The following is an 11,994-nucleotide window of genomic DNA, read 5'->3' on the forward strand; positions in this document are numbered from 1 at the left end:
AGATTCAAACTTCAATGTATACATATGTTTCTAGAAGAAGCATTGTATCTCATATCTTAGTATGGTTAATTTATAGAAACCGGATTTTTCATATGTTATTTATTATACCACTTATGTTGGTGTCTAATGAGATTAATCGATTTCTTGAGAAACTCCGAGAACCGAAAGGTGAGGATTAAAGACCATGTTAAAAGCGATATGATTATGATAACATAAAATTAGTTAAATTTTGTTTTCATGGCTTTGAATGATATGCATCATGATCAACTATTTTTTCTAACATTTGTTGTTTTGTTTGTAGTTTATAGAATTGTAAATGTAGCTACATTGCAGATATGTATGTTCATCCAATTCATCGATAAAATTTATCTAACATGTTTTTCTCAAACTAATGGTCCATCACATTTTCCATATCCTTTCTTAGTTCTTCCCACAGTTTTTAGTATAAAAGCTTCAACAAAATCTTTGAAAATAGAATTGAGTATACAACCTACCTTATTTAAACACTTTCTCGAGTTGGATTTGAGATGCAAAATGACCTAATATAAAGACACTTAAGAGATCTCAATCTTTCAAATTCAAGACTCTTATTTACCACTTGAAGGTATCCTAAATGGTTCGAGCACATCTAAAATTTACATAATAAATATCATTTTCAAATGGGCCTCATTGTAAATTATTTCAAAATCAGCATATATGTGGATTCATATAAGATGGAATCCAAATCAACTAGAGAGCTTTGCCATGATGAAACCAACAAACAATAACATACAAAATTAAGAAGCTTGGTGAAATGAAAGCCTACTTGGTGAATCAATCATGATGATAAGCTCATCCTCCGGACCAGAGTCATCACTCGATGAATCTTTTTTTCTAATTGAACTTTGTTGCCCCGGAGCAGGACTTGGTCGTTTCATCTTTCGAACCTCAAGATTCCTTCTCACCGTCGAGGACCCCTCTGACTTAACTGAAACTATAGTTTGTTCTTCATTCGAAGAGACCATAGGATAGGAATGACTGTGAGAGGGATGGCGACCAAAGCTTCTGTCAACCTATTAAACAAGAAATATGAATTAATCGAGCAGGTCTTAAAAGTTGATAACATATGTCTGTTTCAAAGATTGGTAAATTTCTACACACCATGCTTCCATATATGCTTAGTTGCATTGCCCGGGCAGATAAGTGATGTTCTTGAGCAGTTTCTTGGCCGTGTGCATGTTGCTTTGGCTTGTAGAAATGTTCGGGCCAACTCATGAGACCACTGTGCTCTCTAGTGAAGGATCTCGAGGAATGGTGATCGAGCGAGTGTGATATCCTTGACGATGACCTTCTCTGGACCGTTCTGCTGGCTAATTCGTATGCAGCGATGTCGAATGTGATTAATCTTGTTCTGCTTTCCGCTTGATAGTTGCATCCTTGGTGAGAAAAACTTGCTTGATTGTTTCCTGTAATCAGAACAGTTTAGTAAATGGAACAGACGAAGTTATTAATTCGCTCATATGTGTATTCAATGGTTTTGTCATAGAACTGGATCATGATTCACAAATAATCCAAACAAGTGAAACACAAAATTACATTATAATTTGGATCATTACACAAATCAAGGAAAAAAACTTTGTTAAATTTTACAGTTAGAATCAATGACCTGATGATTCTGATCCTAGGAAGCTTGTATCACCATTTGAAGGCAACAATACTGCAGGAGATGAAATAAGGTCTTGAGCTTTCAAGAATCCTTCTAGTAGTATACCAATGGAGTGATGAGGAACTTCTACATTTTCTCCCCTCAAATATATGGTCATTTTAGACCTTTCTGCAATAAGACTTCTCAGATCTTGCATTGTTAGTTTCTCAAAGATCTGGGGAAGCAATATTTTGGCAAGAGAAATTGCACTTTCCTACAAGAAAGAGTGTGTCAGATTGGTCACAAACAAAATACAATCTGATATTTAAAAGGCATTACTTGAATGGATTTTATATGCATGCAAGATCATGATGTTCCTCAACAAACAATACCTGCCACAGGAAATCTTCTAATGTTGGATGAGATTTAAGCATTCCATGTATCCTTTCAGCTTCTATATAGAAACAAAGTAACACTGAATCCGTAATCATATCGCACATGTATGGTTTTCCAGTCAGAGTTTCGTATAGGCCTAGAGTGCTTCCATGGGTAAATGTTGGATGCAACAAATGCTTATGCCTTAGACTCTTAGTCGTCCACTGGTCCAGAAAGATTATCATTCATTAGAAATCCTTGATAAAACTGAAAATTAAGTGTTAGAATACTGAATTGTTGAATTAGAAGTGTTTGAGAAAAAAATGTTGAATAAACTAAAATTAAAGTACTTAATATGTGTACGTTGATTTGATAATCAATCAAATATTTAGATTAAGAGATAAGTTGTGTTAATACTCGTAACAATAGTTATAATTTACCTTGACCACTCCATTGGATATGAGCCAAATACCATTTGGTTTGGAACCCTCCTTATAAAGAGTCATGCCATGTAGTTTCATTGTCTGCTTTGTGGAATCAGCAAGTGGCTCACGGATTGTAGAAGGAAGAGCCCCAAGGAAAGGATGCACATTAATCAGATCACGCAGTTTAGGAACTTTTACCAAAGGAGGATTTCTTAGGAGCCTTTTCATGTCAGCCTAGGAAGTTGCTGGTTAGTGAGACATTAGTTACTTGGTTAAAAGGCATGAAAACGAAAAAAATCATCAATTTACCTGTACAGTGTCATGAAGATGAATCATTTCCTTTTCTTCCAATAACCCAACTTTTTCAAGATTCTCAACATACTTAATTAAATGATTTAGCACTGAATATGTTACTTGCTTTGTTTTCACAATGCGGAGAACCTGGAAATACCCCGGTTTCAGATCCCATCAATTTTCATGGACAAAAAACTATATAAACCATGCAAATTCGTAGCCACAATAAAACAGCTGATGCAGAACATTCACACAAGAAGCATTTTTTTAATAAAGATGCAAACCTGAGGAAATGAAATACGAACATCCTCCAAAAACTTTTTTGCTTCCTCTCCCTCTGCCTCACTTTCACTGATTACACTAGAGGCAATATCACTATCACCTGAAAGAAAAAGAAAAAGAAAAAAGGGAAGCATCTCCCAGATGTAAATGATATTCATGAGAAGCAGTTTAATGAATTATTAGGAAAGTGATTGATCAATGAGTAAAAAAAACATGATAGAACAGAGAAACAAGTTTTCTGTATCATTCATATAGCATCGATAACCAGAAAATGAATAAAAATATAACCAACATGAGTTAGCTATATAAACAGTCGTACAAAATATAGATAACTGTTGATTGCTCATTGAAATAAAGTATCGTGTTTTGCAGCCTGCATAAAGTTACCAAGTCAAATGGGCTGTTTTGATATTAAAAAAATCATGTTGATCATTATCCTAAAAAAATCTATATTTGTTATGTTTGTCAAAAATCACAATAATCTAAAATATAATTTGATTAAGATTAAAAAAATATATTTGAAGCAAGAAGTTCCACTATAATTAATGATCTCAAAAATGATTTATATACAAAATGAAGCAACAAAAATCAGACTATAATCTGGATCATGATCCAAAAATTAAGAAGATCCTGATTGAGAAAATAATCTTTATACGAAAAAAATCACAATGAGTTTTAACTTTGACGATTTGTTAATGAGATTTGATAATGAAATCATGAATGTGACAATGATTGTAACAAATGCTAGTTTCCAAATAAGCTCAATTTATGTGATAAAATTTCAAGCGATCAAATATACTCATAATCTAATATTCAGATCAAGCTTTATTAAAGGAAAACATGTTATACAATCACACACATGCCTGATTAAAGTGAAACAAAGAATGCAAACATATAGAATTTTCGTTACCAATGAAGTCAACTAGTTGTTGTCTAGCAATCCTGTGTGCACGGAGAAATGCAGCACATATGTAACAAGAAGATTCCAGTCTTTCAACAGTGAAGTACGTGACCACTTTTGGGGGGACAACACTTGTTTGGAGAAGCTTGTAATGGTCTGGAAAATTAACATGGGATTTTAACCCTCTCCAATCACATAGAGGCTCATCAGACACCAAGTCAATAGCTTCATCAACAGATTGCATCAAAATATTAGCTGTCCATTGCGTGATCCTTCCCTCATCAAGCATTTCCCAGTAAGCAGCTTGAACACCTAAATCACAATATCAATAACATAACTAAGTTTCCATATCTAATCTCTGGACATAGCCAAAATATGTTAATGATAAAAAGTCACTGAGTTTTTTCAGCTTTAGTCTAAACTTCAGATTAAGACAGTGTTTGATAATACAACTTAATCGGTAAATCTAAATGATTACAAGCTTATTTGTTATTATTTAAAATACCTTAATTATTTAGATCAACTTGCATACTAAGTACTTAAAATTTAGATATTTTCATTTGGTTTATTCATCATTTATTTTTCAGACTTGAATCATTCGGCACTTAAAAATCCATTATTTAGCACTTAATTTTCAGTTTTATAAAAGCACACTAATTTCTTTGACGTGTATGGAAATACATGTGATGTCTAGAAACAAATAGCTTCCTTGTACAATTTTTTATCGCTACTAGACGATCCTTATCAATATTCTTTTGTAGTCTAAAACATGGAAGGATAATATAAACTCTTTGAAGTAGAGTATATGTACACAATCATTTGTTACTGAAAGAGGAGAAAATCAGCACTTACCATTTAAAAGGCGTACCCGAATATCTTTTAAGTTCATGGAGTTCACAAGATTATCATTCTCAGAACCATCATGTGGATGCACACATTCCCCTTCTGCATCATTCAAACATTTAATATATCTTTTCACCGTAGGCCAATCAACAGGTCCTAGTTCTTCATCATCTCCAAGATCACCAAATGCCTCTAATGCTTTGTTCAACATTTCATACTTTGTGTACTCTAGTATACGTTTCTGTGGTAATACAAAACAAAAGATGGTAACGTTATATTGTTGTGGCTGGTGAAGAAGACCAAATACATAATAAGATCAGAAGAAAATTATGTCAAAGGTCGCGAGTTCGATTCCACTTAAAACGCCTTAAGTTAAAGTGAAAGTAATGACGGTGGGGGATCAGACTAGACTAACATTCTTAAAAGGAAAAAAAAAAGTCTTATGAAATAGTACTGCTGTATATAACTCTTTCACAATAACTTTGAAATATTAGAAAAATTCTCAACTAATAAAATAAAAAAATCAGAAAAAAGTTCAAGGGCAATATTCTGATTTTAGAAGAAAGAAAAGTTAGGGGCATATTTGATATTTTCCCATAAAATTGTGTGATATGCTCTTCAATAAAATCTATATATTATGACCTTTATAGAAAATTAATTACCATACCTTTGGCTGTGATAACTTATCCATGCCAAGAAAATGTAGAATGAATTGAGTGGTAGATCCATTAACAATGAGACTCAGAAATACAATCCCACCTGTGTAAAAAACAAACTGGAAAAGAAAATAATCAAGTATAGTCATAAAATTGACAAACAATGCAATAACTGGTTAATCATAAGGTGCATCTTGTTAAGATATATTGATAGGTTTATTAAGTTTGGTTCTTTTACTCACATAGCATTCAATAATTTTATAATTTCATAATTCTCAATTCCAATTTTTTTTTAATCGAAATTTTAATTCAATTTTTTTTTTTATATTTTCCAAAAAAAAATATCTTATTATTTTATCATATGCAACACGATCAAATCAACGTCTTCAATATATATATTTTTTAATTAAGATGTTAAAATGTCGAACCAAAATATTTTTTCTTTTTAATTTAGTATGTTAACATTTTAAACCAGTATATATTTTTTAATTTAAATTTAAAATATCTAGTCGATATTTTATTTTTTTAATTTAGAAAACTAAAATGTCAAACTAATATTTTTTTTGAATTTATGAAGTTAAAATTTCTGAACATGATATTTTTTTTTAATGAGAATCTAACCCTAAACAAAAACACTTAGCTATCATAATTGGTTTTGCCAAATCAATATTTTAATAAAATAAATAATTATATTAAAATTATTTTTATTATATTATTATTTTACACATAATAATTTAAATTAAATTTTTATAATTTTCTCAAATATAAGAATTTGTATTAAATTACAATTTTATAATTTTTCCAAAATAAAATTTTGAATAATAAGTTACTATCCACACTTATGGAATTGTAATTAAAATTCTAATTTCACTCTTCTAAACCTACTCTAAAAAAATAATAAAATAATATGACAAAAAGTTGTCAAGATATCTCATTACTTAAATAAATTAAAATTTTAAAAATTCTCTAACAAATCATTCATATTATTTTGTTTCATATCATTTCTCTTTCAATAATTTTTTTTTTTTAAGAATCTATGTAGACTGTTCTGAACTTAATAAGAAAATAATTTATTATCTACTATAATTTTATCCATCTAAATATTTTAAATTTTATAATAGACTAGTTAGTTTAGTGGTTTTAAGATAAACAATTGTATGTTTTGCCCTTAGGTTCGATTCTTCCCAATGCATTTTTTTGGAAAATTTTTATTTTAAGTGAAGACCCCTAAATTTTATTTTAGTCTCTCTAACTCTAATTCCCCTTAACTGGCTCCGTCCTTTTAATTCGGATGTTTCATTGAACAACTTATCCATCATACCACCTTGAATTGGTCCCTATAATTTAATTATTAACTCAGCCTTTACAGGAGAAAATCAATTGATCTATCTAATATCACTTAGGATAGAGTTAATTTAGGTACTAATGAAGTACATACTATAAATTCAGTTTCCTTGAGTAAAAAGAAATTTATCATGCCAGATTAGAAATTTAAATAACATGATTTTAACATACCAGTGTTCCTGTTTCAGGACTGATGAACGAGTTGCCGCTAGATTGCTGACAACATTCCAAAGAAGGAAAAGAAATTAGTATGATACAAGCAGGGGAAAAATGTTTGCTCTATTTTTGCTAAGGGGAAAAAATGATTTAAATCTTTAAACAGAGGATTTAAACCTTAAATTTCCCATCCATGTATTGACCCCATTTGGAAAAATTATAATTTCTCATTTTGTAATTCAATCCAGATAAGAAATAAATAACCAATAAAATTTTGAATTTGTCTATGACTAAGTTAGTTTACAAATCTGGATCAATAAAAAGTGTTTAAATGAGGTTATTTTCTAGCATGTTCATACTGTGCTTCTTAAAGCTTATTCCCAAAAGATGCTAGCAAAGAAACTTACCTTCACTGATAATGAAAGTGCCAATGCAACAGCCCCTCGCAAGCCAGACCATATGAGAATAATAGCTTCCTTCCAGTCAAGACCATATCCAAGAAATCGTAGAAAGGGATATAATGCTACAACAACTATCACACGGGACACTTGGAGGAAAACATACAGAAGAATGAGGTATCCCCACGAACTTCCTGACTCAAATTAAGAATAGTTTGATAATTGAATCATTTTTGCCAATCTCATAATTATACTAAACAAGTGCATAATGCAAAACAACCAATGATCTAGGATTTGTATGAGTAATGAACAATTTAATTATATTGTAGAGAACAAACACGGCATTATATAAGAAAAAGATAGTCAACCCAACAATCATAGGCATGCAATCACATTAAAAAGTGTAGACAAATGCTGAGCAAGAAGAAACATTTGGTCTAAAGGTTTACCTTGGCTTTTAACAATGCTGTCACTGCTGAGTACTCCTTCAGCTATTACAACTCCACTGCAAAAGGCAAAGAATACTTGCAAAATTTTCAGCATGCATGAAGAAACAGTATTTCCATTATAAGAAGAGTGATGGTAATTGAATTCGTGAAGCTGAAAATATGTTACATGTAGCCCCATTTGGAAACACATTTTATTGAAATCATGGGGCCAGAGTTATGATCATATTAACTTATCTTCAAGAAGGTGTGTTGAAGGGTACTGGAACATTGTAGCTATGCTTCTAGACTTGTGCCTTTGTATTCAAAATTGTATTTTTGAGGGAAAAAGATATATAACGTTCCGATTATGCTATTAAAGGAGATTTTGTTTTGACCTGGCTATTTTACAAAATCGATGACAAAGGCAGAACTACAGACTCAAACTCCAAAGAATGATCAATGAGGCAAGAAAATAATTTTCTTATTGAATAGTGCGTCTTAATGGAAAATTGTTGTCATCACACCAAAAACAAAGAGGCTGAAGATGAATTATTCTACTGGTGTGGATGTATCATTTCCTTGAGCAATATAAAATGGAAAAACTGACAACAATAATTTGTGATGGAAAAAGTCTAAGAGTATGTTGCACCTTAATATGAAGATAAGTGTATTGGCAATATAAGATACCATTTCCCTGGTGCAAAAAACAAGAGAAAACATAAACCAGTGAGGGCAATGGTTAAAAGCTAAAAAGTAATTAAATTATAAGGCCATCTGAGAGGATAAGACCAAACCCTCTTTCCTGTAACTTGTCTTATGGAAACCAGGAAGAGTTGTACACTAACCAAAAGTGATGCAAGCTCTGTTGACCATTACTCTTAAAAGCAGTCCTGGCAAATGCAGCAAAAAACCTGAAAAAAGGTATGATCGTGATAAGAAGAATCTCCGACAAGCACAGACCATGTAAGCACTTGTACTAACATTCCTAGAGTCATCACAGCCAATACACCCGAAACATCAGCTCCTTCCTGTGCCTATAAAGTTGGACACAGAAAGTAAAAGAAATGGATGAAGACAGTATTCCATAATATGTCAAAATAAATAATTGCTCAAGAAAGAATTTCTTAAAGTTAGGAGAAAGAGATCGATCAAAAAATTGTGGTTGTAAAGAGGAGTATGAAAAAATTACTAACTAAACAAAAATTCCACAATAGAACAATGGAAACACTTTTTTGGAGCTGGATCTAGGTCTGAGTTTGGACTAGATCATCCACAAATTTATGATTATATGTCTTTCAAAACCTTATCTCATCTAAATTAACATCCACTAATGAAACACTTGACATAAAAAATGTTTTCAAGAAAAAAAAAATTAAATTCTCGTCCAAACACAGCTCAAACGGTTGGGGAAAGAAAGGGTGAAGGGCTTCTTTCGGCACAAGTTCGCTTCAATCAAGAAAGGAGGTGTGCAAAATGGGACTATTTGGATCATATAGGAATGTAACGTCCTTATTTTGTTATTTTCCTTTTTCCCATAAAAGAATTTCACCTAGAATTCATAATCTTTTTTAATACAAAGTTAACCCCTTTTTTTTATGCTCAAAGACTAACTTTTAGAGGTTACAGCTACATCAGTACTATTAAGACTATCCCAGAAACTCATAAATATCTGAATTTATAATCTCAAGTTTCCCAGTTGGAATGGGTACATACTGTATAATATGCTATGTAGCTCATCATCAATGTCAGCGAAATTTCTATTATTGTATCATTGAAGATAAATCCAAGCCACAACACTGACACTATTCCAAGAGCAAGACCAATGCCTACACTGGACCAAGAAAAGCCTCTTGACAATCATCAATCGAAAAATCATATACGTTTGAAACAATGTTACTTACGCCCCAAGAGAAACTTCTGCAAGAAACTTTATTACAGTTCCCGAGTTAAACCTCTGGCCAAAAATCATTCGATAAAACAGCTGATAGACCACAATCGCCGTCCTGAAAGAATAAATACCCTTAAAAACTAACAGAGATGGGCATTTTCTTCCAGTTGAGCTATAACAAATATTATAGAAAACGATGAGAAAATTGATACCCATCATTCATCAAGGACTCTCCTTCAATTATGGTACTCAGTTTTTTGCTTGCACCAAGCTCTTTCAACAGAGCCACAACAGCTACGGGATCAGTAGCACTCAGAAGGCTGCCAAGCAACAAAGCTGTTTTCCATGTCCAGTCATATGGAAATGTAAGCTGCATCGTGTACAAACATATATGGGTTCTAAGTAACACATATTTTAGGAAAACTGTTGATAGATTAATAATGACCATTAAACTCCCTCCCAAAAACCTTCAAAGCAGCCCCAAGGAAAAAGGTTGAAATAAGAACGCCTGGTCCTGCAAGTAGTACCATTTGTGCCATACATCTCTGCAACATTAAATATGAAGACAGAAAGATGGAGTCACTGCTTTGATAATACACAACTCTAACACTGAGAAAAGGACTTAGGAAAACTAAAAATTAAGTGCCAAATGTCTCTCCGAACGGAGAATAAAAGGATAATCGGACATGAATAAATCAAATGAAAATATTTAAAGATTAAGTTGATTTGATAAAATGTGGAACTTATATCGGAAAAGTTATTAAAGATTATTTTACCTTTATATTGACACAATTTGATTAATTTTCAAGGGAAAAAGTTGTCTTTGAATGCTTTTACTATGTTACCGACTTAAGGCATGCATATTTTACCGAATTAAGCCAAATCATTTAACTTAGTTTGAGCTGAATCTAAATAATAAGTGATTTTAAATAACAATTATCAAATTAACTTAATTTAAATCATTTAGATTAAGTGATAAGTTGTACCAAAGACCACATTATTTCACAATGAACCAACAAATACAGATAGAAATTTGAAATATAAGTTTGTATCATTTTCTTTGTAATCGTTAACATGCGAGTTAGATTTGTATTATGTAGAAGTCAAAATTCCGATGATGGAATAATTCAAGTTGATTAAGAAGAGGGAATCTAGAAGGTATTGCTTCTGCAGAAGAAGTCTGAAGTGAAGTGCACAGGTCTAGATGAGAAGGTTTATTGATTTCAAATATTGTTGATTAGAAAATATTACAAATAGGGATATTTCTGGCATCACGTATGTTAAGATTGATTCATTTGATCACATAAAGTTTCCTCGAATTTCCCATTGACCTCAACAATTAACAAAGTTTAACAGTTCTATCGACAAGTTTTTGGAAAGAATAAGGGGAGAAGTTCATGAAACAGGAAAAATAAATCATCCATTTAACAAAGAAATAGTTGATCAAGAATAGGCACTCAAGTGCAAAAGACAAACTAAAATTAGTACAGAAAGGACCTTTATCTGATGAATTTCCATTGAAAATGAACTCTCAAAAAGAAGAGCAGGTAGAAAAACAGCCAACAATAGATCAGGATTTATGTTTGCCCCTGCACGAACACAAAATATCAACACATAGCTTGAAGTATAGACAAATTGCAGCAGAATGAATACTGTATCAAGTAAAAACAATAAGTAAACCTCACTTACAAATACGAATTCCATTGCCAAACTTCCCCAACTGATGACTAGTACTGTATTCTGTAAGTAGATAATGCCTGAATCTATCAATATTTCGATGAATAACCACATGTGTAATGCAATTTATGAAAAGCTAGTGGAGTTAACAGAATCTATAATCAATTAATCCATTATCAGATAGAACAACAGTCTCAGCAAAGGAGATCAGAAATTCAACAAAACAGATAGAAATGATAATACTGACCTAATGAACCGAGACCGATACCGATAATGAGCAAAGCGATTGTGTAAGGCACTTTAGTACCTCGAAGCAAATGCCTAGAAGCAATTCCTAAAGCCAAACTTACTCCAAAGAAAATCACGGCGTCTGTTGGACTGGAAGGTTTGAACTCCTCCGACGAGAGCTTAGTGGTCAATTGCACTTCCGGCAAGGATTCCATGCCTTTCCAAATCCGAATCCTACCTTGCAGCTGAATCTTCCTTCAAATTTGAACAAACGAAACGGAGTCAGTGATTAGAGAACGATCATCAGAGAGATAACATTGCATTAAGCAAGGTGACAAACAGATAATGAATATAATAGTACTGAGAAGACATAAGTGGGCTCGCTGTGCAGAGTTCATGAAGAACAAGCTTTTATTTCTTTCAACTTTTGTTAAAGTGAATAAAAATCACGGAAAAAATATGCATTTTTTAAACA

The 11,994-nt window shown here is 32.1% G+C and overlaps 1 protein-coding gene across 1 annotated transcript; it reads right to left on the reverse strand.

The window, feature by feature from the left end:
- Positions 1-568: 568 nt before the first annotated feature.
- On the reverse strand, positions 569-11,865 carry LOC124933858 (sodium/hydrogen exchanger 8). The gene is made up of 23 exons (XM_047474299.1): positions 11,539-11,865; positions 11,304-11,354; positions 11,112-11,203; positions 10,082-10,159; positions 9,827-9,984; positions 9,628-9,729; positions 9,440-9,557; positions 8,708-8,760; positions 8,572-8,637; positions 8,376-8,420; positions 7,748-7,803; positions 7,308-7,492; positions 6,916-6,960; positions 5,412-5,519; positions 4,754-4,985; positions 3,911-4,213; positions 3,003-3,100; positions 2,734-2,865; positions 2,440-2,658; positions 2,017-2,223; positions 1,646-1,898; positions 1,141-1,445; positions 569-1,052 (listed from the first exon to the last, which is right to left on the reverse strand). The coding sequence occupies exons 1-23, from the start codon at positions 11,732-11,734 to the stop codon at positions 777-779; spliced, it is 3,378 nt and encodes a 1,125-aa protein (XP_047330255.1). The 5' UTR covers positions 11,735-11,865; the 3' UTR covers positions 569-776.
- Between the last annotated feature and the right edge of the window lie 129 nt (positions 11,866-11,994).

Source organism: Impatiens glandulifera, chromosome 4 (genome assembly GCF_907164915.1).
Source record: "Impatiens glandulifera chromosome 4, dImpGla2.1, whole genome shotgun sequence".
In the NCBI taxonomy this organism is placed as follows: domain Eukaryota; kingdom Viridiplantae; phylum Streptophyta; class Magnoliopsida; order Ericales; family Balsaminaceae; genus Impatiens; species Impatiens glandulifera.